General features: G+C 35.8%; 2 protein-coding genes and 1 non-coding gene across 5 annotated transcripts in view; 1 reads left to right on the top strand and 2 right to left on the bottom strand.

Moving 5' to 3' along the window:
• The first annotated feature begins 419 nt into the window (after positions 1-419).
• LOC101744388 (heparanase) lies at positions 420-10198 on the top strand. Its single transcript, XM_004933022.5, has 7 exons — positions 420-643; positions 1835-2016; positions 3322-3456; positions 4579-4783; positions 5862-6093; positions 7388-7632; positions 8606-10198. The coding sequence occupies exons 1-7, from the start codon at positions 468-470 to the stop codon at positions 9525-9527; spliced, it is 2097 nt and encodes a 698-aa protein (XP_004933079.2). The 5' UTR covers positions 420-467; the 3' UTR covers positions 9528-10198.
• The window catches only part of LOC101745011 (complexin), a 271044-nt gene continuing 255459 nt past the window's right edge, over positions 10192-25776 (bottom strand). For all 3 annotated transcript variants that reach the window (XM_004932949.5, XM_062676271.1, XM_021352476.3), the window contains 2 exons: positions 17094-17226; positions 10192-16477 (listed from right to left, as the gene is read on the bottom strand). In XM_004932949.5, the coding sequence (XP_004933006.2) occupies positions 16404-16477; positions 17094-17226 (207 nt within the window). In that variant the 3' untranslated portion in view covers positions 10192-16403. The remainder of the gene's footprint in view (positions 16478-17093; positions 17227-25776) is intronic.
• Positions 22187-22268, bottom strand: Mir929 (microRNA mir-929). Its single transcript, NR_107273.1, has one exon. It is a non-coding gene; the product is annotated as a microRNA mir-929 (primary transcript).

Genomic DNA, 25776 nt, shown 5'->3' with positions numbered 1-25776 from the left:
ACGGGCCACGAGCTCGACTGCCCATATAATGAGCCAATCTTGGTTCTATAGAATAATAAAATTATAAATTACAATTTTTTATTTATTTAAAATACCACAATGTTCAATGATATAATGTGGCAAAATAATGTAAATTAACACAATCCATGAAAAATGCCTTATAAATTAGGCCACGCCTGACGCATAGTGCCCACCTCGGGAGATTCAAAAGAAGGACAAAAAGAAGATCGAATTTGCTTTCACAATTACTTATTAATAAGCTAGTATCAACGTCTATTCACATGACTATATCGCGTCAGCTTGCTAGCATTATTTCTTTCAACAATCACATCTGTGGTTCAATTAATTTCATCAGACATTTTGATTTTTAACATTAAATATATAAGTAACAGCCACATAATAATTTCCGTATTACAAACAATAAAAGTAAACCAAACAAAGGCATCGTTTCACTTCAATTCTATAAAATGTACATCAATCAAGTGCTCTTATATAATTTCCTGAGTTTAGTGTTCCTGTCTACCGCTGATATGTACAGCGTGAAGATAGACACGGAGCAACACGTTAACGTAGTTGACCCTAGATTTTTGAGTTTCACAGTTGATCCCAAATATTTGTTTTCTACCAGCGAAAAATATAAAAGGTATGTGTTTTTTTTAAATAGTACGTAAAATAGGGTGCAGACGGATGCTATATACCGATACAGATTTGTCATACTGCATGGACTATGAAAACGTCAGGAACAAAACCAAATCGCTGCGGGATGTCTCGAATATTTGGAGACAAAAAAAATGATTGCATAGTGAATACTACCTACCACGCTCTCCGCCATTTTGAGAGTTGTCATGTAAGTCTCAATCACATTGACGTAATAACTGTTTAACTACAAGGTGGAACGCATCGGCACTGTACTGTGTGCTTAGTGCGAATTTTTTAACGTCCACGATAGCGTAAAAGTTAAACCAATTTTGTATGCAGTTGGAACAGTGCCCCTAACGGCAAACGTAAGCAAACGATCCCATTCCATACAAATATGAGAATATGACTTTTACGCTATCGAGAACGTTAAAAAACTCGCACTAAGCAGACAGATGTATCCGGGACATTGCCCGTTAGCTACAATCTCCTGGATATATTCTTAAGCCCACTTCTATTCCAAGGTCTACGGCGGTGTCCTTTAAGACTAAAACTAGTCGCAACTCTGCCTACTTTGCGTAAAAAAATACAGTTTCAAGACAGTAAAAATGTACTTTTTAGTATAGTATTATAAGTTACTAGTCGTATTCGCCCGCTTCGCTGGGCATTTAGAATTAACATTATTATGTTATGTTATGTGGTATAATCATTATTATTAGGGAGTCCAACATTCACATAAATATTTGCCTATCCATTAAGTACATGTATTTTCTACATGGATACCAAGTTTCAAGTCAATCGGATGCATGGTTCAGTAGTTATAACGGAACATCCGTAAAAACCACTGTAGATTTATACATTAGTATACTCTATAGATGAATGGAATTACCGCACTAGTGTGTTGTTGTTGTTGTTGTTGTTTTTTTTATTGCTTATTTGAGTGGACGAGCTCACAGCCCACCTGGTGTTAAGTGGTTACTGGAGCCCATACACATCTACAACGTAAATGCCCCATGCACCTTGAGATATAAGTTCTAAGGTCTCAGTATAGTTACAATGGCTGCCCCACCCTTCAAACCGAAACGAATTACTGCTTCACGGCTGAAATAGGCAGGGAGGTGGTACCTACGCGTGCGGACTCACAATAGGTCCTACCACCAGTTTTATTATGTGACCTTCAATAATAATTCATTAACAGGAAAGAATGCCTTTGCATGGCCGCGTCGTTAGCCCCGGCATATCTTCGCATAGCTGGCCCTTCCACTTCACAAATGGTGTTCCACAACGCGACCATCGCGATCGCTGACGACGAAGAGCCAAGCGATTTGGCTGTGCGCTACCGGCAATGGAGAAAGTTCGTGCAGTGGGCCAAATCAACAGGTTTACCTATAGAGATCTATATATTAATACGTGAAGCTAAAATTTTGTACCCCCTTTTACGAAAATTGCGCGGACGGAGGAGCATGATATTTCCCACACTTATAGAGAGTATACAGGAGGAGTGCAGAATGTTAATATTTTCTTAAATTATGCATAAAAAATACATTAAATCAATAAAAAAATATATTACACACACAGTACCATGTATTTGACATACACACACACACACACACGCATGCATAATATTTGTTTATTGTCAAACTTTCGTTATTCCTTAAAGTCTGTGGTCAAATTGACAATAGATTAATATTGTTTGTCTTTATTAATATTTGTCTAAAGTGTAGTCTTGGTGAAATCTCGAAGTATAATAGTCTTTGACAATAGAATCTTAATAATGTACAAACTTATAATTTCAATTAATTATAGTCGAATTTCGACTACCAAGGGTCCAATAGTATTTGTTAATAGAGATATATGGTATCTTGCAATCATTTTGTTACATATCACTAGTGAGCTGTGAACTTGCTCACAGTATATCTGCTGTTAAGAGATTGAGGAGCCCATAGACGCGAAGAAATTAAATGCCGCCACCCACTTTAAGATTTGCGATGGCAGTATCGGTTGTATTGCACAATAGCAGTCCTACCAGTGAAGTCATAACGCATTTACGGTTTTAGTGTAGATACCAGTATGGACTAAAATGGGATGTATTTCGTATTTTAGCTACAGTAGAAATTTCCCGTTGAAACCACTAAGAAGTCTTTTATGAAGTCGTCGTGGCCTAACGGATAAGACGTCCGGTGCATTCGTGTTGAGCGATGCACCGGTGTTCGAATCTCAGGCGGGTACCAATTTTTTCTAATGAAATTCGTACTCAACAAATGTTCACGATTGATTTCCACGGTGAAGGAATAACATCGTATAATAAAAATGAAACCCGCAAAATTATAATTTGTGTAATTACTGGTGGTAGGACCTCTTGGGAGTCCGCACGGGTAGGTACCACCACCCTGCCTATTTCTGCCGTGAAGCAGTAATGCGTTTCGGTTTGAAGGGTGGGGTAGCCGTTGTAACTATACTGAAACCTTAGAACTTATATCTCAAGGTGGGTGGCGCATTTACGTTGTAGATGTCTATGGGCTCCAGTAACCACTTAACACCAGGTGGGCTGTGAGCTCGTCCACTCATCTAAGCAATAAAAAAAAAAAGTGTCGGTTTCCGTCGTGACGACTCGATTCTGTGCAAAAACTCTTCGTTTTAATTAGGATCACCATTACGTTGAAATAAAGAATTTTTGTTTTCTAGGTTTTGATCTGATTTTCGCATTGAACAACGAGGAACGGACAGCTACTGGTTTGTGGGACCCTAATACGGCTTTGAACATCCTTACTGTAGCCGAAAAAGCCAATATTGGCGAAATTTTTTGGCAACTTGGATATGGTAAGTAAATAAACTGTTTTAGCTAGATAAGTAGATTTATACATGTTTTCTTATTTTTGACGTGGCAACGTCTTATAATTCGATGGAGCCGGCTGCACGCACGAAAAAACATGACTCATGCGGCGTTAACTCTCTCTAAGGCGTTCCATTTAAGGATTGAAGTGCAAGCGAGAGCGCGCAACGAGCGACAAAGAGGCACAATCGGCCTCCGCGTTCGGCAGCGTTCGACATCTGTCTCTCTCCTACTTGAGTGAGCGATGCATCCGCGTGGACAGCAGCAGCTGCTATACAATAATACACTTACATGTTTTCTGTCAAGTATGAAGTTCAGTGAAAAGTGAATGTGGTGTCAATTGTTTATAGCAACGATAATTGGGATAATTGAAAAATGAAACCATTCCATCAGTATTTTCTTATGACGTTGTCACGTTCAACTATCGTCAGTAAACCAACTTTACAGACAACCGATTTTTTTACTTATAGACAGCTATGGCTTAATTACCTGCGTATTATTTTTATTTCCAAGTCCAATTATTTAAGATTAATGTTTTTTTGGTCACGGTAGATTGCAATGTTTTTTAAAAATTGGTTAAAATCCTAAAAGGTTTTTGGCATTGCAAAAATAACGTTGTCAATTTGCCTCTCTAGTAAGGCAAGAGGATTGAGGTTTTTAATTCAAAGTTTTTTATTTATTGCTTATACGGGTGGACGAACTCACAGCCCACCTGGTATTAAGGGGTTACTGGAGCCCATAGACATATACAACGTAAATACGCCACCCACCTTGAGATATAAGTTCTAAGGTCTCAAGTATAGTTACAACGGCTGCCCAACCCTTCAAACCGAAACGCATTACTACTTCACGGCAGAAATAGGCAGGGTGGTGGTACCTACCCGCGCGGACTCACAAGAGGTCCTACCACCATTAAACCAGTGTGGTGCTATTCACTGTGTGATATTCCACCAGGTCCAGTACGCATTTCATTCGACATATTAATTTATCTGCTATTTTTTATGGTTACGGAAGACTGACACCGTTGCCTATTGTGTTAATAAAGAAATCTGCCCAAAATAAAGTTGTTTATCTGATATCGCGGCATTACTAAAGTAAATATTTTACAGAATGCACAAACCAATCTATTGAGGAATACCTCAACGACTTGGAGACGTTACGGGTGATCGTCGAGACCTTTCCTCCAGGAAGAACGGAGATGTGGAAGGTGGTGGCTGGTGACATCAGCGAATGCCTGCACGGAGACTCCAAAAGTGATTTCAGAGATTACATAGTACTCTCCAGTGACATGATGGACGCAATTATGTTAAATGGGTCAGTTTTTTATTTATCTAATACGACAAGTGAGCCAGTAGTGCCCGCGGCCTTGTCGCAATCGTCCCGTATTTAATTTGACCTTATATTTGAAGCTGGACGGTGTAAATGTATGCCATGCTAACGGTTTTATTATTCACTAGCGTCACACTCCGGCCCCACTCGGGTCTTTAACAAAAATTTCAACGATATTTGACGTTGTTTTAATTTTTGAAGTGAAACTTCTTTATCGGCGTTGGAAAAAAATTTACCGTCACATTTTTCGGTTACGCGTCACATTTTTCCGTTACGCGCCATCTTTTTTGTATTCATGTCTATGATAATAAAATCCTTTTGTTTAAACTTTATCTAATTTAACTTTTTTGTATTCATGTCTATGATAATAAAATCCTTTTGTTTAAACTTTATCTAATTTAACTTTATTTAACCAATTTCTAGAAAGTTGCATGTAGATCATTTTTCGAAAAATATGGCCATAAATAAGTTTCACTTCTTACGTGTGTACACTAGTACACGCACACATTTTTTTTTAATAAATGAATACCTATTGTGGCATAACTATAATAGTTAGACATATGCTGTCGCAACACTTTTTGTAAATAATAATGTGTTCTACAAATTCGTAGTACATTATTTTATTCTATAGTTAATAGTTTTCGCAGGGCACGCGATGTCAATAATATTTTAGGTAATTTTTTTACACCTTGGGTTACATTATTGGAGTTTTAGTAAGGAACCCTAATTTTTTTTCAAAAAAGATTGTGGTCTATGTCACTCGGGAACAGTATAGCTTCGAAACAGTGAAATAATTTTTCAAATCGGTTCAGTACTTTCGGAGCCTATTCAATACAAACAAACAAACAAATATTTCCTCTTTATAATATTATAGTATAGATAATCGAGCTGACGTCTCTAGCTGATTCGCCTATACTACATTGATATTGTCGCTTACCATTAGAGTTTAGAATATCAATCGCTCTGATAAAATACTGAAGCATTCGTGCATCATAAGTATATTTGATACAGAACCCCGCAAATGTATAAAAAAAGAATTACTAAAACCCAAAACCCATTTCAGAAACTCATCCTCGCAAGATTTAGAACGCATGTCGGATTTAGATCGGTTGAAACTCCTGAAGTTCTTAAGTCACAGCACCACTCCGCTCTGGCTGACGGAAACCACGCAACAACGATATAACGAGCTGGAAAGAGCAGTGGACTGGCTCAGCAGTCTGGGATATTCTGCTCGGAATGGTTTCTCGGTGCATTACAGGGAGTTACTGGAAGAAGAAATGTATGAACCTAGTTTGGTGAGTGGATTGTGTCGAATCCTAATAGCTATTGTCAAAGGTATTGTCACATTCTCGATCCTGCGGACAGAATGGAAAGCAGTCGACGTCACCCAAAACACGTCATTTCGGATCCTCCCGATCCACTAACGGTGCTTTTAGGTGTCTCAAGCACGGGTCATCGTTATCGACGAAGGGCTCGACGAGTAAATTAACCCTCAGACATAGCCCACTGAGTTTCTCGCCGGATCTTCTCAGTGGGTCGCGTTTCCGGTCCAGTGGTAGATTCTGCGAAGCACTGCTCTTGCTAGGGTTCATGTTAGTAACGTTGTCAGGTTTGAGCCCCGTGAGCTCACCTACTTGTTAAGGCTACGCTGAAATAGCCTCTCAAGGCTATCAGCATAGGTAGGAAAAAAATATATTGTCAAAGGTATAGTGACGGGTGTTCATTAATCTTTCGGATCTCATTACATTACAAATCACAACTTCTAGTTGTGTTGGAGTTTCACTGCCGAAATATGAAGAACAACAACATTATAGTTGTATTATAGATATTTGGCATTTCGGCGCGGGTTATTTCCCGAAAAATATGTTTTTACTTTAAGGAGTTTTAACCCAAGGCGATTATATTAAAAACGAAAATTAACAGAGAGCGTTAAATAAAGTTTGACCAGGATTCTGGTCTTTTAAGGCCAAGTTAGATACTTCTGTATTAGACTCAGTTAAAGAAAATTCGGTCACTGGATTTGGTTTCGGATACACTCCTTCCAAACATCGTTCATGACATTTATTATTTATTTTTGTTTTGTAAATATGTATCTATACAAAGTATCCTTCGAGAACTCATAATAAATAATCAATACTTGTGGCAGTTCTGTTTGTACGTTTACGTTTTTTTTTAAATTAGTGGATGAGCTCACAGCCCACTTGGTGTTAAGTGGTTACTGGATCCCATAGACATCTAGTACGTAAATGCGCCACCCACCTTGAGATATAAGTTCTAAGGTGTCAGTATAGTTACAACGGCTGCCCCACCCTTCAGACCGAAACGCATTCACGGCAGAAATAGGTGGGGTGGTGGTACCTACCCGCGCGGACTCACAAGAGGTCCTACCACCAGTAATTACGAAAATTATAATTTTGCGGGTTTGATTTTTATTTTACGACTAGCTGACCCGGCAGACTTCGTAGTGCCTCAATCGATAAATAAAAGACCTAAACTTTTGTATAAAATAAAAGGAAAAACAAAATTGTTATTTTATATATATATATAGATAATTAATAAACCAGTAATTTTGATATTATGAATTTCCAGAGCTTTTACATGGCGCTGCTGTTTAAGAACTTAGTTGGCGAGCGAGTGCTCAACTTAGAGATGGAGGCGGGACAGGCTATAATGTTCGCGCATTGCACGTCGCTACGTCACCAGGCGATCCCCGGCGCCGTCACGCTGTACGGAGCCAACATGGATGATGAACCGGCTCGCTTCTCCATCAAACTGTCGAAAAAAGAAGAAGGAGGAGATATTATGCAGTTCATTATTAGTCACGACCACAACGGGTGAGTTTTTAAAGTGAAACTTTTATTACATGGTCTCAAACTTTTTCGTCGGTGTGTTGCATGTCGCGTGACGGTCGGCCGCGGAGTAGAGATAAAGTGAAAGGCGCTTGTCAGAGCAGCCAAGGCCAATATGGCGGCGCCTATAGTTCGCAGCAGCTGACCGTGTAGTGTATAGACTATTACTCATTTGTGCCAGTGCTCTAAGCTATTTTTTGTTTGTTTTTGACAGTGTTTAATGAAAATGTTGTTTGTTAGAGTTAAATATCTATAATGTGAAAAAAAGGGTCACGTTTACCGTGGTTTCATGAAACCACACAATCGTTTTTTTTTTAATATTTTTTTTTAATTATTAACAACAATTGACGTACACGGACAAACGAGTGTAAAGCTTTGTTGTCATTGGTCTGGACCACTGGATACTTGAGACAGCGAGGCTGCGGAAAGAGAGGTAGTCTACTGTGGAAATCATATTAACGGGGTGAGTGAGCTCACGGCCCACCTAGTGTCAAGATGTTAGCGGAAACCATGGACATCATCAATGTGAACACTTCCTTCATCCATATACAGATATGAGGTCTAATTCATCATTGGCTAGTACATATTATATTGCAGATGTCACTCCAAACTGGTACGCGGGATATAGGGACCGATAAATACAAATTATGTCTTTGTGCAAATACTTTTAAGCCACTGATTAAACCAGGAGAATACTATATAAGCGAAACATTCTTACAATTAGTGACTATATGTTTTTAAGTTAATTGTATTTGTAAGGCAACCGAAACGAAAGCTTGCTGTCACGTTTGAAAGCTTCTGCGCGCATTCTGTCTGTGTATTTGAGAGACAATTAATCAAAATATCATAGAAACAAACAAATATACTATCCAGACATCCCCATTCTTCTTCTTATTTAATTTTGTGAAATCGATTTCTTATTCGAGTCATCAATCGATATATGTAAATATGTTTACAGGAACATAGCCGTAAACGGACGTGTCATGTTTTTCGAGGGTGACATCAAACCCATCGTGAAACGAGTGCGTCCATACAAATCTCTGTTAATTAATTTACCGGCCAAATCTTTTGGGTTCTGGGTCTTAGCCAACACAAATGTGGAAGCCTGCAAAGATTACGGCGATGATAAGCCTCGCGTAGATTCAACTGAATCTAGCAGTGATGAAATAAGGGTTAGAAGATCTATAATCTCTACTGATGACAATAACGCAAAAGATCTCCGATTCGTTGAAAAGCTTAAAAACGTTTCGGTACAGGAAAGATTTGAGGATGCCAAACACGGCGTTGGTCAAGTACTGAACGTTGTCAAAAGGAACACCAAAAAAAAGGAGAGGGAGATTGAGGAGGATAAACGTAATAACAGAAAGAAAAAAATAAGCAAATTTAAAACAAAATTTGATAGAGTTGGTCGAAGAGATTCAAACTTGAAATCTCTACGAGATATAATTAAATCCAGGCGTTATTTAAGGAAAAGGAAACCAACAAGATATAACAGAAGTAAATCAAATAGACTTTACGGCGCTAAGTATAGACCAAAAGAAAAAAAAGAAGAGACAGCTGTAGAAACTAAAAGAAAACGACGGGATATCAATGAGGTTGATCATAAAATGAATAACATTAATGATTTGTCAATAGAAAATGTAGAAAATTTGAAAAATGTTAAGTTGTTGAATATATTACGTAAAATACACGAGCAATTAGAAGACCTCTCTGCCGAAAAAGAATCTAAAAAAGAAAAAGATGACGATTCGATTGATTCTAGTAGCGAAATAGTTGGCGCTGGCTTTATAAAAACAACAGTGAACAATCTGATGGGATTATTATCTGATTTAAATGAGAATTTAAGCAAATTTTGGAATGCCGTTACAATTTTGGAGTAAAGGTGTCTTTTAGTCGCCCAGAGTTGAAGTCAATGACTGGTTTGTGATTTTAACAGTCGATTTAGATAACGTGAATACGATTATTAGGGCACTGTAATGTTATAGCTCCTAAATCAGATACATTTCGTATTTTAGGAAATACCTACCATTTTATGGGTCTGCGTGTAGATTATAATTCAATTTAGTTAAAGTACATATAGTTTTAAGTTTTCGATGAAATATGTTTATCAGGAATACTATGTGAAAACAATGGGACTCATTTTGCAATTCTGAGACGCTATTTTCGGTATATTTTTATTCCAATGTAGTAGGTTGTAGGTCTAGTTCTCGGGCCTGCTCCTAAGCATCAAAATGTGGCTATCTTTAGACCTGAGATGGAAGTCTTCATTGCATTGTAGTATGAACATTGGCTGTTCAATTTATCAGACGAAAACTCAGGAAGACCTTCCAGTAAAAATTCATAGAATGATACAAATCGATCAAATAGTTAATATAAAGTGTATAATTAATTAAAATAACAGTTTTCATGTTTTTTAGTTTTTCGGAACCCATTTTATGATACAATGTACGGCATGAGTATCCTGATAAATTAGGCAAATATCTAATCTGATTGCTCACTATATTTAAGGATTGTTCTTAAGAAGTATGAAATAAAACAAAAATCTGTGGTACAATTTAGTTTTTATTTATTTAACAACATTTTCAGGGGTACCAACACGTCGCGAAACATCGCTGTGGTACCAACCTTCTAAACTTCAATACGTAACTAATATACTTTCTTTCAAATGAAAAATAACATAAAGCTGTTTAAACATAAATGAATGAATGGCGTACAAGCTAACGCTACCGTAGTGAGGGTGAAAATGAAACTAACATTAGTGAGTCAGAAGTAAACAGCTGATACTCAGCACACGAACTAAATGATTATTTCATATACTGTGATATTTATTTCAATTATTAGGTAGAATTTATTCTTTATACTTATATTTATTCCAATTATTAAGTAGAATTGTTTTATCAATGAAATTATTTGCAAAAATTGTCGAAGATTTTAGAGGAATGGAAATCTGTCAGCATCTTTTAACTGTTTTAGATTCTCACATTATAGAGACTGTTACTTTTTGTTTTAAATATAATTTAGAAATCTTTTCAGATTAAAATATTTGCTACCTAAGCATGATTTTTTCATCGTTATTTTGCTTAGAGGGTAACACATCTTTTTTGGAGGCCAGTTTGTTTACTTTACCATAGTTTTGCTGATCACTATACTCTTTACTTCTGAGCTGCACAAATCCAAGGTGGCAATTCTGTAAGGCCAAAACAAATACTAACTTATCATTAAGTGTCACAGAAGCTCAATCATCTCCGTAATAATATCCTAAAAACATTATTTTCAACAATAACTTTCCGTTTTTATTCTATTCATGGATTAACTACTTAATTTTCTCATAACAATAAAACACTAATCGTGTTTATGTATTTTTTAGAGTTTCGTCACATTTCGGTAAATGCTGTCACTCTATGTCACTAACATCTACTTTTTCTTGGCCAATAACTATACCATACAAACAACTTGTACTTTTGTATTAGCTTGACGCCATGTTGCTTAAATTTAATATTATCGACATTGAAATTCTCATGTTCCAAAACTGCATCGCAATTGTGAGATTACACTATTATTTTAATAAATTCTATCATGTCATTGACAATATTGATAAAGATACAGATGCCAACAATAGATATAAAATACTTATTTGGTGTGATATACAAATGTCTGTACACCTTACACAAAAGTGAAATTCTGGTTTACTGGGTGGCGGGATACATAGGTTTTCAACGAGAGTCAAGTTATTTTAAACCAGGTTTATGATAAAACGACGTGAGTTAACGTGGAATAAACGGGTTTTTGTTTAACTCATGTTGGTTCGTGGTTAATGAAAAGAAGTTCTTGTTTTTAAATTGTTAATGAAATATTGAAGTATCCTCTTAAAATAAAAACCATTCTATGGCCGAAGTTGGAACAAAACACATATTTAAAAAAAAAAAAAGTTAAAATCGGTTCTGTAGTTTAGGCGTCGATCGCGGACAAACAACATTACACGTAATTTGTATATATTAAGATAGCTCAAAAACCATCTCTTATTAGCAATATCGGAGTTCATTGACTCACTGCGCACGCAGTGATCCACCCAGTCACATATTGTATTTTTGTAGTGTATGATTATGTATAAGCAACTGTAGCTTCAATACGAACTCATCAGAGTTATTGCTATTTTGTCGTCGTATCATTGTTGTCAGAGCATTCACTATTGCTATACTTTAAGTTAGATAATCTGTGGGGCGTGTGACGTGTAATTCACACTGTTAAAACCCGATAAGTATATTAACTTTAAGCAACATGGTCTCTTGTCGTGCCTCCCGAAAATTAACATAAAAAACGGGAAAGCGTTTTTTGAGAAGATTTTAGTTGGTAAAATCGCTTCCCGTATACAAAAATATAAGTAAAATAATTTAATTTAATGCTTCGTGTAAAGCTCTTGTGTAGTGTCGTTGTCTTTTATTACTATTTTATAATAAGGCGTGTTTTTTTGTGTGTTTAAATATTGTGTTCAGTTTCTGAAACGCTATATATTTAGATCGTTATTTCTGTAATTTCGTTTTGTTTCTTATTCTCTCGTGTTTATTGCTGTGTTATTAACGGGTTCTATTGTTTACCATTTATTTAATTTTTAAGTGTTACCATTTTTACTTTAATGTTCCAATTTTAGAACGTACTTTTATTGTTAGAATCTTCGCTTGATGCTTCGATATACGTCAAACACAGATGAAGCGCGTCAATTTACAGAAATAACCAGTTCAATTATAAGCACTTTATGTTAACTTTGCAATAATTTTACATTTAAACAAAATCGGGTTCTGAATATTCTAGATTCTAAATAAATCATTACGTTTCCATTTTATTTTCCAAAACATTTCTCAAAAATGTATCCAAAATTCCCAATTATCGAAAAACTGTTTTTATACCTAACAACTAATGAAACTATCTTTAAGCTATTTAATAAACTGTCAACAATTTATCGTATTAACATATTAACAAGCGGTAGCGGAAGCGACAGCGGCTAATACAAGCTTCTCACATTTCTGCTCTTATAACCGAAGGCTGTAAGTCTAATATCTGTCGCCTACACTCCGCCCATCAACATAACGACTATCTATCCTAACTCCGTGACTTTTCTAAAGTAGTTCTAACAATTTTTTTGGTTTGATTTATTGAAAAATGCACTTTCAAGGGTCGTGTTGTCAATCTAAAAGTTGATACGAACTAAAACGCTACTTAATGCACGTAATGATAAATACATATTTACCCTGAGTTCGAATGTCATAAGATCAAAGTGCAAAATATATTTCTACATAGTATTGTATGCACGTCGCTGTCCGGTTTAAATAAATACATAAAACACGTTAAGGAGTAGATTTTAAAAAAAAATGTATTTGTGAAGTTGTAGAATATTGAAGTTATACTTCTTTAGGCGCGTTATGAAAAATTGCTGAGAGTGAAATTTTACGATGCGCGCGTACCGTGACACAAAATTAACAGAAATGAAGTTGCCCACTAAATCGCTCATTACAATACGACCGACGTAGCTTGGCGAGTCTGAATATAGCCGCAGGTGAACTTTCGCGCATGTACACTCGTAAAAAAAAGTGTTATTAGCATTCATTTTTTATATTATTAACGTTAAATATTTATAATTAATTATTTAATATTAAAAATAAAAGAAATAAATTTAATAAAAATAAAGTATGACTTCTTACGCGCGTACATAATTACACGCAACCTTTTTTTTTTGTCAAACCTATTTATCGGTCATATTGTTGATATTTGATTGTTTCCGTTCACTTCTAACCGCAGACAGAGACGTGCACCGCTAAATCTAAAACCCAAGTATGTTTGTGAGTCAAACATTTGTACACAGTTCTAAATAGTATCACCGTCGACAAAAAATATTTGTTTATATCGAGATAAAGAAAAAGCGCTATTGCAATAGCACTTACGGTTCAATATGTTATGCTATTTTAATTAGCGCGCGATTTGATATCACCCAAATTCCATTTTAACATTGCGCTGTAAAGCAACCCTGTGTTACTAGTTACAACTATATAACAGACATTCAAAGCTAACAACAATAACTTAACGCCAAAACAATGATAAACAGACAACGACACGTTTCCCAAGAGCAATAGAACTTACATGCGTACAAATAAAATAACAAACGGTTATTATCAAATCAGTGACACGATTACGCCTTCTGTTAACTCTCATGACTATACTTTATGAAAATATGTTCTTCTAAAATCCCTAAGTCTACTATGAGTCAACAACGAAGGGGCAGGCTAAACTACTTAGAGATCAAAGATATTAGATAAAAGTTTAGGATAGTTTTATAGAAATAGCTACGAGTAATTGCAACGGGCATATAGTACACCCAAGACAAGCAGATGAAATCCATCCATTTAATAAAGAGGCTGCATCATGGCGCGCTATTGTTTATGGATATTTTCATATTTCGAATTAGGATCATCAATCGAAATCTCAGTTTTAGTAACACAGAGCGGTTTCCGAAGCCACCACAAAGATAGTGCTTGTGATACATATTTTAATGGATGAATTTCTTGTTGGCAAAACGCGAAGAGAAATCTAAGGCGTTATGTGAAAATTATGTGGATTCGTTCAATCGAATATTATTGGTCGTGTAATATTTTCGAATCTTATTAACTATTATTGTATTCGAACTACGAACAACCATCAGCTAAAATTGCCATGCACAATACCGTACTTCTATATATTTATATATTGTTAAACCTAGACTAAGTCACACGTTAAGTGGATCACTTAATAATTAATATAGTGTAATAGAAGTAAGTGTACGGACTCAACGACTTCGCTGTCGTCTTTGTGATCGTGTGTGCTGATGCGATGTATCTATGATAGCGTGCAGATTACAGATTACAGAAGTCAATTAAAGTATACGAACTGTCAACTGTCAGATTTACAAACTGCCAAAACATTTATCCTATATCAAAAACATATACCTACTTTTTAATAAGGTGATTGGAAATAAATATTTGTATTTACAGTTATTTAGAATTCTGGAGGTATAACTGTGATTTGTTAAAGCGAGCGATGAAATCAGTAAGATGGGAAATACATGATGTGCTGAACTCGTGTAGACAGAGAAGGTAAGATCGAGAGAAAGAGATAGATAGACAAGCTTAAGAAGAAAACGTCCGCGGGTACACCGCTTTAGACGAAACGTTTTATTTATTTATTTATATTCATATATCACAGCTTTTGACGATAACGAATCTTTTGCAAATGCAGCTTTTTATATCTTGGACACAATTGTCAGAACAATTAGAGACCTTCTTTAATACTAAGACCAACAATGTTGATGTGGATGTCAAGGATTTGGTGGAGAGGTGATCATTGTGTACCACTTGAAGGTATGTTAGCTATACTTTCTTCGAAAACCAGAGGTCGTCTCGTGGTAGAAATAGACAGAGCCATGGAATAAGTATTTTTACTGTACCGATATTCTAGGAGATTTGTTTGTGAGTTAACTACAGCGTTGGTGATTTAGGTATAGACATTTAGGTAGGCTCTCGACGCTATTTTCCTGTTCTGTCAATGTGTTTGACATCCACCAGACCCAGATGCCGCGATCTATGCATCATTGCTCGCACAATTGTGTTTCAAATTTACACCTAAGCGATAAAACGATTAGATTATAGAAACCAACGGGTCTACTCTACAACGCGTTTAACTATTAAACAACGTGAAATACGTTTATAATCTACGTCATAACATTACACTAAAAACTTTACTTATCATTTAAGAAACACACGCAAGACATTTGGACAACAATCGCGAGTCTGACGTGTCAGATACGCTTTTGCATAACAATTTATGTATTCACCTATTTTATGTTCGATGTGGGTATTAAGGCTAAGGTCTTGTAAAATACATCTACCACTGACACGAATACAGAAGCACGCATGCAAAAGATTATCAAGATATTGAAATTTCAGTACAGAGTAGAGAGAGTTAGAACGAGAGAGAAAGAGAGAGAGAGAGAGCACAAGCGTTCGACGAAGCCCGCGGAATTTGGATGAAACAAATATCATACGAATAACGAGAATAGATTCTGTTTGGCGCCATTTCAGGCCTAGAGTCGAACTACACGCGAGCCACAGACTTATAATACAAGAATTCTTTTTTTAAATAAATTACACCCATTTTTTATGTATTTATATTCGTTTTTACACTTAAATAACAACAATTTTTTATCACAAAGCATCAACATATAAAATGGATTTAAACGTCCGCCCATCGCTTGGCCCTGTTTACGTTTGAACCGTATGAACAAATTGTATTCGGCTTACACGTCGTGTATAAAAATATTGCTTATCATCAAGCACCAATGCGCAAACACATTTCGAACGAAAGCTAATTTAAGTTCTGTCTATGTTTCACTGTTCTCGAACAATACTCGCACATAGATAGTCTAGAAGAACCTAGAGCTAACGGCAAAAACTGTGTCGCAAATTCTCATAGTGAGCCCATAAATTGCTGTTCCATTTTCAGACAGCAAGACACGTATTCTTTATGTCTTTGTAAATCATAGTTACAAGTTTATAGTGAGCGACAGAGAGATATTAGATGGTGTGTATTAAGACGCTGTTGGTGACGCGAGTACGTTAGTCTTCTAGACGATCAATGTTGAGTCTGTCGTCAAGTCGGGAGGTTTCGGGTTGTGTTAGTACAGCTACATCATGTATTCAGGGTATATAATGATGAGAAGCGTCGTCGGCAGCTCACTGCATCACGCACTTGCTCTCGATTTGGGATTTGAGTTCGTTCACTTGGTTTTCGATGGTGTTTTTCAATTCTGGGAAAAAAAGAAGCATTTATTTATTTCGTTTTGTTTGCGTATCGATGTGTTAAAGTTTTTTTTTATTGGGATTCCCCTTTCATAAATATATGTTAAGGTTTTTATTTTTTCTATTGCTTAGATGGGTGGACGAGCTCACAGCCCATCTGGTGTTAAGTGGATACTGGAGCCCATAGACATCTACAACGTAAATGCGCCACCTACCTTGAGATATAAGTTCTAAGGTCTCAAGTATAGTTACAACGGCTGCTCCACACTTCAAACCGAAATCCATTACTGCTTCACGGCAGAAATAGGCAGGGTAGTGGTACCTACCTTTTTATTACACGATATTATTCCTTCATCCTGGAATTCAGGTTTTAACGTTGTGATTTGAAAATTGTAGAGTATTATGAACATTCTAAATTATAATGTGATGTGATGTGATGTGAAAGCCACGCATTCTGTAGCTGGAATAGAAGATAATTGAATTCCATTTGAAATACGGTGGAACAAAATTGAATTGGTAACAAGCCATGCGGATCCACTCGACACACGCGACCTCCGACCTCAGTAGTTAAACAAGAACAAGTGAATGTGAATGTGAATAACAGAACAACTCAGTGATCCTTACTAGTGAACTCATCTTGGTCTTCGAGTTCAGCCTCAGCAGCGAGTTCCTCTGGCGTCTTCTTCTTCCTCATCAGCGGGTTGTCGGGCTCGGCCTGCTGTTGCTCAACCACCTCCTCTTTTTTCGGGATTTTGTACTGAAGATAGAAGATGACGAATTTAGAATACAATAACTATATTTAAGAAAACTGTCAAGGAACGTTTGTGCAATAAGGTATACTAGAGGTCCTGTAGTAGTCTAAATTCGACTATAATTAGTTGGAATTGTAAGTTTGTACACTATTATGATCGTATTTTATACTTCTATAATCACAAATTTCGCCAAGACTACACTATAAAAAATATTAACAAAGACAAACATTATTTAATCTATTCTCAATTTGACAACAGACGTCAAGAACAAAAGTTTGACAATAAATAGTATGCATGCATGTGTGCGTCAAATACACGGTATGTAGTGTGTGTAATGTTTTCTTTATTGATTTAATGTATCTTTTAAGCATTATTTTAAAAAAATATTAGCATTGTGCACTTCTTCTCTATATTCTCTATAAGTGTGGAAAATTTCATACTCCTCCGTCCGCGCAATTTTCGCAAAAAGGGATACAAAGTTTTTGCTTCACGTATTAATATATAGATTATAAAGTTAAGGATTATTTACTAGATGGCACTACGTGGGAATGAGACGTTCGCTCCTGGCTTTTTCATTTTCATCTTTCATTATTATTATTTTTTTAATTGTATTTTTTACCTTATTTTTTCGTTTACTGTAATTATTGTTACTTATTTCAAAAAAATATATGAGAAAAACACAAAAAAAAACCCGCTGAGTTTGTATCGCCGGTTCTTCTCAGGACTGTGGTTCTTTTTGAAACCGGTAGTAGAGTTAACATTTTTATTATATTATAATTTATATTTTGACATTCAACAAGTGTGTTGTGCTGACATCTAAGTTGAAATAAATGATTTTCAATTAGAATTTGAATTTGAATATATTAAAAAAGAAAGAAACTAAATTTAATTAAACAGTATAAATATAATTTTAAATAAAGGCGGCCAAGAGCTATTGAAAATTCATTTATAAATCCAACATAATGAGTTTTCGATTCAATATATAAAATGAAAAAAAAGAAGAAATATCATTATTCATTACACTAGTATCAGTTTTCTTCAGTAGTTAGTTCTAAGAATGAAACTTGTTTAATTAAAGTTCAATAAATAAAAAAATGCTGATCTTTTTGTGACTCGTGTCCCAGTCTATGTGCACGAGGACTTAATGATTTGACTGGCTCCCAATGTTCTTGAACTGCTGCTACCAATAGCTGATCACCCATTGCTTAATTTCTTTTTTTAACCAATTTCGGATTTATTAATTTCTTTGGAAATAAACGTCAATGCTATATTTTTCCACATTTTGCACCTGTAAGATAAACCAAAACCATTTTCCTCCACTTATGAGCCTCCCGAGTAGGTAGTTAGCAATAATTGAAATAACTATTAACAATTGTTTTACTTTACTAATACGTATTTTCATGGGAAAATTATATTAAAACTTTTAAAAATATCACGAAACATAAAAATTGAGCTTAAATTACTTCATTAAGAACTCCAACCAGCCTTTCTATAGTGTGTCGATGAAGAAATAAAATTGTCAAATTCTAAAATATCTTGAGTAGTTGTAGGAAGTTTTCTGATTTTTTTTTTGGGCAGAACACCAGCCAGATGGTCAGATCTAGTAAGAGAAGTACTTGATGGTAGTCTGTACTATGTGGTCCATGCCACCCATGATCGAACACTGTCGAGGAACGTCACATGTAGTCGCGATCCTCAGCAGTGAGGGAACGATATAGAAGAAGGATGGGTATCACCGATCTACCCCGAATCACTAATACTTTCCGGTTTGAAGAGTGGGGCAGCTTTTATAGTAGTAAGAACTTTAGAACTGAGGCTGAGAACTCATGTCTCAACACTTTGAGACCGCCGCTGGTAGTATTAACATTAATGTTAACAATTAATACCAGGAGAGCCGTGAGCTTGTTCAGCCATCTAAGCAATAAATATAAACGTGTCAATACTACCTATGTATTTCTACTACGGACTATTCCGGTTTCAAACGTTGTACCAATACAATAAAGGCATCTTGTGTTGGGTAGCGGTTTATGTATCAACATTACGTTGCATTCTTTTTTTACCCGTGTAGGCAGACGAGCACACGATCCACCTGAAGGTGAGTAGTAACTGTGGCTTATGGACATCAGCAATGCCAGGGGCAGAGCCAAGCCGCTGCCTACTGTTTAATACTCTCGACAGACCTTCGTTCTGTATTACTCACCATCATATGGGTTAGTCTGCTCATCTTAGCTGATAAACAAAAATACTACTGTGACTGTAGCCATAATACAAAAAAACGCAAGATATTTGACAGATGCCTGAATATCGCTTACGACACTTTCAAGATAAGCTTGCATATAAACAAGTTCCGAACAACAACATCTGGACCATCGGTCTACCGAGCAATATCACCCGCTCGGTGGAAGATCTTCCTTTCGTCGTATTCCTACACTACAATATATAAATAAATATAAAATTGGATCTACGAAGTGATTCCATTGTCGGGAAATGTTATTGAAACAGGTATATACATCTATCACAAAATAATGAACCAATCATAAAGCATCGATAAAGCGGAATAACCACTGAATAAAATAATGTAAACGGTTATCTAGGGATTTCTACTAAAACGCTACAATTTATTTGAGTGTAGCAACACTGAGTAGTCGAACGTCGACAGTTCCGTTGGGAAATTATCGAACGAACGCTGGTAATACTTACATGTATTGTTATTTTTAAACGAAGAGAATTGGATTTATGATTAAATTCTACTTAGTTTAGCTCAAACGTTGGTTTAACCCTCCTGCTGAAACATTGATCTTTTGCAAAGTATATTCACAGTTGCTCACATCATGTATGTAACATATGTACGTATGTACGTCAATCAAAATTTAAAGTTTTATAAAAAAGTGACATACATTCGATAAATACTAGAAATAGCAGTGAAACTGTTAAGATATTTATCGTCTAAAAAGTAACAACTGGCTCTTTAGCGACAAATGTGACGACAAAGAAAACAACACAACTAACAATACAAGATAGGATGAGAAATTATCAGTTCTTACAGATTATATTATATACCTATAGCTAATTTCTCCAACAAGTTAACTCCTGTATTTTTTATTACTTTTTTTTGCTCCGGTGTGTGGACGAGCTCACGGCCCACCTAGTGTTAAGTGGTTACCGGAGCCCAACCTAAATGCCGCTACCTACCTTGAGATATAAGTTCTAAGATCTCAGCATAGTTACAACGGCTGCCCCACCCTTCAAACCGAAACTCATTACTGCTTCACGGCAGAAATAGGCATGGTGGTGGTACCTACCTGCGCGGACTCACAAGAAGTTCTACCACCGGTAAATATCCAGTCCTGTATATTAATTAGTATCATATTCACAAACATACACAAGTGAACGGGTTTCTTTATTCTTTTAACAGACTTCACAAAGGAGAGCAAAGCTTCTGAGTTTATCTTCTTATACTCAACTTATTTGAGAGCTTAAAATAAATATTTTTATTTAGATTAAACTGCATTACTGATTAATCATGCAAGTGTTTGCAAATTGAAATAGTCGCATGTGTATTTCTTACAATACGATAATGTAATTTTGTCGCTGTCCGAACTAGAAGACAAAGCTTAGATTGCATAGAAACAACGGCTATCTCTGATTAATGAGCACACTAGCCGTACTCGCCCGCTTCATTGGTCATTTAAAATTAACATTATTATTTATTGTCATTATTATTAGGGAGTCCAACACTCATATAAATATTAGCCTATCCATTAAGTACATGTATTTACTACATGGATATCAAGTTTCAAGTCAATCGGATGCATGGTTCAGTAGCTATAACGGATCATCCGTAAAAAAAAAGCCACAGTAGATTTATTTAGTAGTATAGATACAATAGCAGCCGTTGTACTGTCAAAGTGAGACTTAGAACTTAGGTCTTAAGGTGGGTGGTGACATTTACATTGTTGATGTCTATGGGTTCCGCAAACTACTAAGTGTAGTACCAGATGGTTCGTGAGATCGTCCCCCGTCTCAGCAATAAAAAAGCAGTGCTCTGGTGGGTGAATTACATCATCTTGCTTACTGTCTAATATACGGCCTTGTAAGTTCTATCTACGTACTATGATCTACATATAAAGAGACAGTGCCAAAACATTTCGGCACATTTTTTCCTTTTAGTAAACTTTTTTTCTATCTTTTTGTTTGTTTTTTTTTACCTACAATTAACAACAAAGCAAATGAAAAAATGTATTACATCAAAAGAATCGAAGAAGTGCCAGTGAACACTGGCAAATAAAGATTATCGAATCAAAATAAAAAGTAATTAACAGTAATACGATAGAATCCTCTTACTGAATTTAATAATTCTGGATTTGATTTCATGCAATCGTTGGGGTTACCAGCCAGGGATTTATTTTAAATCTACCGGATTTTTTGCGTCTGGTAATACCCGAGGGACTTCATTAAACGACAACCGAGTAATGAGCAGAGACTGCTTCTGTCTTAAAGATTATTAAAATGTACATTTTTCGATTCGATTTTTTTGATATTTTATTCAAATATAATTTAAGAAAAAGTTTCTCGATAGACTCTGCTGGCCGTCGCGATACGTGTCCAAAATGTCGAAGAATCCTGGATTGCACTGTTGACGATAACCTGTGAGAGATATTTAGTTCTTTTAGGATCGAGGCGTTGTTCGGGGTAGGGTCAATGGTAAGAGATCTCGTGGACGAATCCCCATGCGATGGACTGATCAGGTGAATGACTTTACTGAAACCCCACTCAACGAGTGCGTGCGCCGGGCCTCGGTTCGCAAACTATGGAGAACATCTGTCAAGTAATAAGCAAGAATTCCACATGACCACGACTGCTCTGCCAAGAGCAACCAATTATGATGATAATTTAAGAAGCTTTAAGCTGTATATTATAGTGGCGAGACTATGAAGTTCTACACTCTTCTGTGATGTCTTCTCCCGTCGATTTAGCATCAAAGAAGTCAACCTGACTCGATTAGGGAGTCGCGCGGAACGGACTCCCTACTAGAGTCAATTTAACATCCGTGAGCTCACACTCCGTTCGACTCTTCTTTGCGTATTCCTCTTATGGTCTTCCTGTAGTCATTCTGTAGTCCTAAACTTAAACATTATCTATTCATATAAATAAATTTGGAGTGTCTGTTTGTAATATTGAAATAGCCTCTTTTTACTACATGCATATGAATATAATATATAAGGTACATACACCAAAATAACGTTTTTTACAATTTTTTTCTGTCTGTCTGTTTGTTCCGGCTAATCTCTGGAATGGCTGGACCGATTTTGACGGGACTTTCACTGATAGGTAGCTGATGATATAAAGAGTAACTTAGGCTACTTTTTTTTGGACAAGCTTCGCCCCGCGGTTTCACCCGCGGTACGACAATAACCGCGGGTAATATTGCGGGACTCAGCTATCAATTATAAAATTTAATGTTCCGAAGCGAAGCGAGGGCGGGTCGCTAGTTAAATATATAATGGTGGTTAGGATATGAAAATTATCTTCCGAATCGCTCACCGAAGATATAGGTTGGTGTGATCAACTATCTCTATTACTTCCCAGCGTTTACAGTACATGTATCCCATGCTCATATTTCAGCTTTTTTGGCTGATATGAGCAAGTAGACAGTATTGCAGTACGCAGTGGCTTGGCTGTGCTCCTGGCATAGCTGACGTCCATGTGTGACGGTAACTGCTTAACATCAAGTGGGCTGAATGCTCGTCTGCCCACAATAACAATCAAAATGGCTTATCCGACAGCAGTGCGATTTATTTTAAGTCCGTTACATAATGTACGCTCGAACAACCGGCAGGCGAACGATAGGCATACCTATTTTGTTTCTTTTCTTTAAACAGATCGGTTTAAAAAATAATTAGTTTAATTATTGACAGTATAAACTATATGTATGTACATACATAGTTCAAATGTCGGAATTTATGAAATGTAAATGTAATGTAATGTAATGTAATGTATGAAAAATTGTTTTAATTATCTAATCTATCTAATTATCCACGATCTGTGAATTAATATACATTTTTTTATTCCTTCATTTATTTTATTTTGTTATACATTATACAGCTAAGTAGCTATTATATATAAATTCATAATAGGTAGTTAAGAATAATATGTAACAAAAATACATTGGAAATTGATCTATAAATAAACACGAGTAAGCTCGAGACAGCAAAAAGCTGTTAGTTATTTGATACATGAAAAATAGCTCTACGAGAGGCCTTAAACTAACTTTAAGCTTAGGTTATCAGACTGTAGTTGAATTTGTGCAAAGATTGCGCTCCCTCGCCCGTTCGAACCCGATGAGGGCGAGGCGAAGGCCGCTAAATGGATTATGAGCTCATCTGCGCGGAAATTGAACCCTGGACGGCTTTCATAGGTTCGCAAGCATGGTACATTATTTACTACCGACCCGCCCTCGATTCACTTCGGAAACTGTAATTTATTATTAATTTCTCCACTATTTAATGGATGTTATTATACACATAAACCTTCCTCTTCAATCACTCTATCTATTAAAAAAAAACCGCATCAAAATCCGTTGCGTAGTTTTAAAGATTTAAGCATACATAGGGATATAGGGACAGAGAAAGCGAATTTGTTTTATACTATGTAGTGATAGTTAAATATAATTTATAAAATTTGTTAAAATTTGTTTGTTGTGCTCCGAGAAACCGTTAACGAAGCCAAACTTCTAAACTAACAAACTTGAATTTCAATACGCTTTTATTAGCTTCAGACGTATGTATGTTAGTATGTATGTAACTGAATCTTTGAACATGATTTTGACCCCCTTCAAAACGTCGGATTAACTCGAAATTTGGTATACTTATTAAGGACCGATAACAATTCCCTATTTGAATTTTTTTCAAATAAAAACAATTGAAAAAATTTAAAAAGTGTGGGGTGCATGGTATCAGTAGTTATAAATATTTTATGAAAGATGTGAGTAGAAGGTTTATCTAGATAATATCCTGAAAAGCAACCCCCGCTTTTTTACAATAAAATCATTTTTTCTTACAATAGTTTTAATTCAAATTTATTAAAATATATTTTGTATCTTTTAGTTGCATTTTCTATAAAAGCGTATTTTGTTAGTTTTTTAAACTATGTATTATTTATTTTTAAATTGCTTATATGGATGAACGATCTTACACCCCACCTGGTGTTAATTGGTTACTGGAACCCATAGACATGCCTACAAATTTAATACATGCCGCAACCCACCTTGAGATAGAGTTCTAAGGTCTCACAGGTTTTACAGTACAACGGCTGCCTTCAAACCGAAATGCATTGCTGCTTCACGGCAGAAATAGGCAGGGTGGTGGTACCTACCCGTGCGGACTCCCAAGTCGTCCTACCACCGGTTAAAATAATAAACGAGTGATGAATACTAATCTTTTAATTTTAAATAGTAATCGCATTGGGAAGTCTTCATTATACTTGTGACGTGAGGGTTAAAACTGTGCTATCGAAGTCTCAGCTCTATTGTATAATGACAGTTCCACTATTCAAACTAGTTATTTTGGCCATGAAGGTATCGTTTTGTTAGCCATCATTCCAATACAATGGAGATTTCACGACATTGTTCCTAGGTAACACTCGGAGCCTATTAGTGTGACTTTGCTGATACAATGCTCCAGGAGTTATAAAAACATTCATTTTAGGACTGACTCTAGCGATTACAAAATTTATTTAAATAAAACTCAATACCTATGCTTACGATGCAAATTATTTGAACACCTATTTACTTTAATAGTATTTCAATTGTTTCAGCTTCCAAAAATCGCCTTTTTAGAATTAAAAAGACCCAACCCAAAAAAATGCGTTTTTTTTAAAACAACGAATAAAGTTTTCAAAAACCGAAAGGGCATAGAGAAAAGGGAACGGAGTGAAAGAGACCGCTGGATAAGTTTGTCCCTTTTTTAAGCTACTTTGGGTCATTTGATTATTAAAAGTCAGTGAAAGGGGTCGTTATAGGTCCTTTTTTGAATTAAACTCGAAATCCAATATTTCAAAATGGGTCTATATCTATATATTAATACGTAAAGCAAAAACTTTGTATCCCTTTTTACGAAAATTGCGCGGACGGAGGAGTATGAAATTTTCCACACCTATAGAGAATATAAGGAAGAAGTGCACAATGCTAATATTTTTTTTAAATAATGAATAAAAGATACATTAAATAAATAAAGAAAACATTACACACACTACTTACCATGTATTTGACGCACACACGGATGCATACTATTTATTGTCAAACTTTTGTTCTTAACGTCTGTTGTCAAATTGAGAATAGATTATGTATTGTTTGTCTTTGTTAATAATTTTTATAGCGTAGTCTTGGCGAAATTTGTGATTATAGAAGTATAAAATACAATCATAATTGTGTACAAACTTACAATTCCAATTAATTATAGTCGAATTTCGACTACTGCGGGACCTCTAGTAATTCTAAAGGTGCGAAATGTTGACGTGACTGATATTACGACGAGCGCTCGAGGAAAACAAAATCT

Source organism: Bombyx mori, chromosome 26, assembly GCF_030269925.1.
Source record: "Bombyx mori chromosome 26, ASM3026992v2".
In the NCBI taxonomy this organism is placed as follows: Eukaryota; Metazoa; Arthropoda; class Insecta; order Lepidoptera; family Bombycidae; genus Bombyx; species Bombyx mori.
Note: the sequence above shows the minus strand (reverse complement) of the source record. Positions and strands in the feature narration are given on the sequence as shown.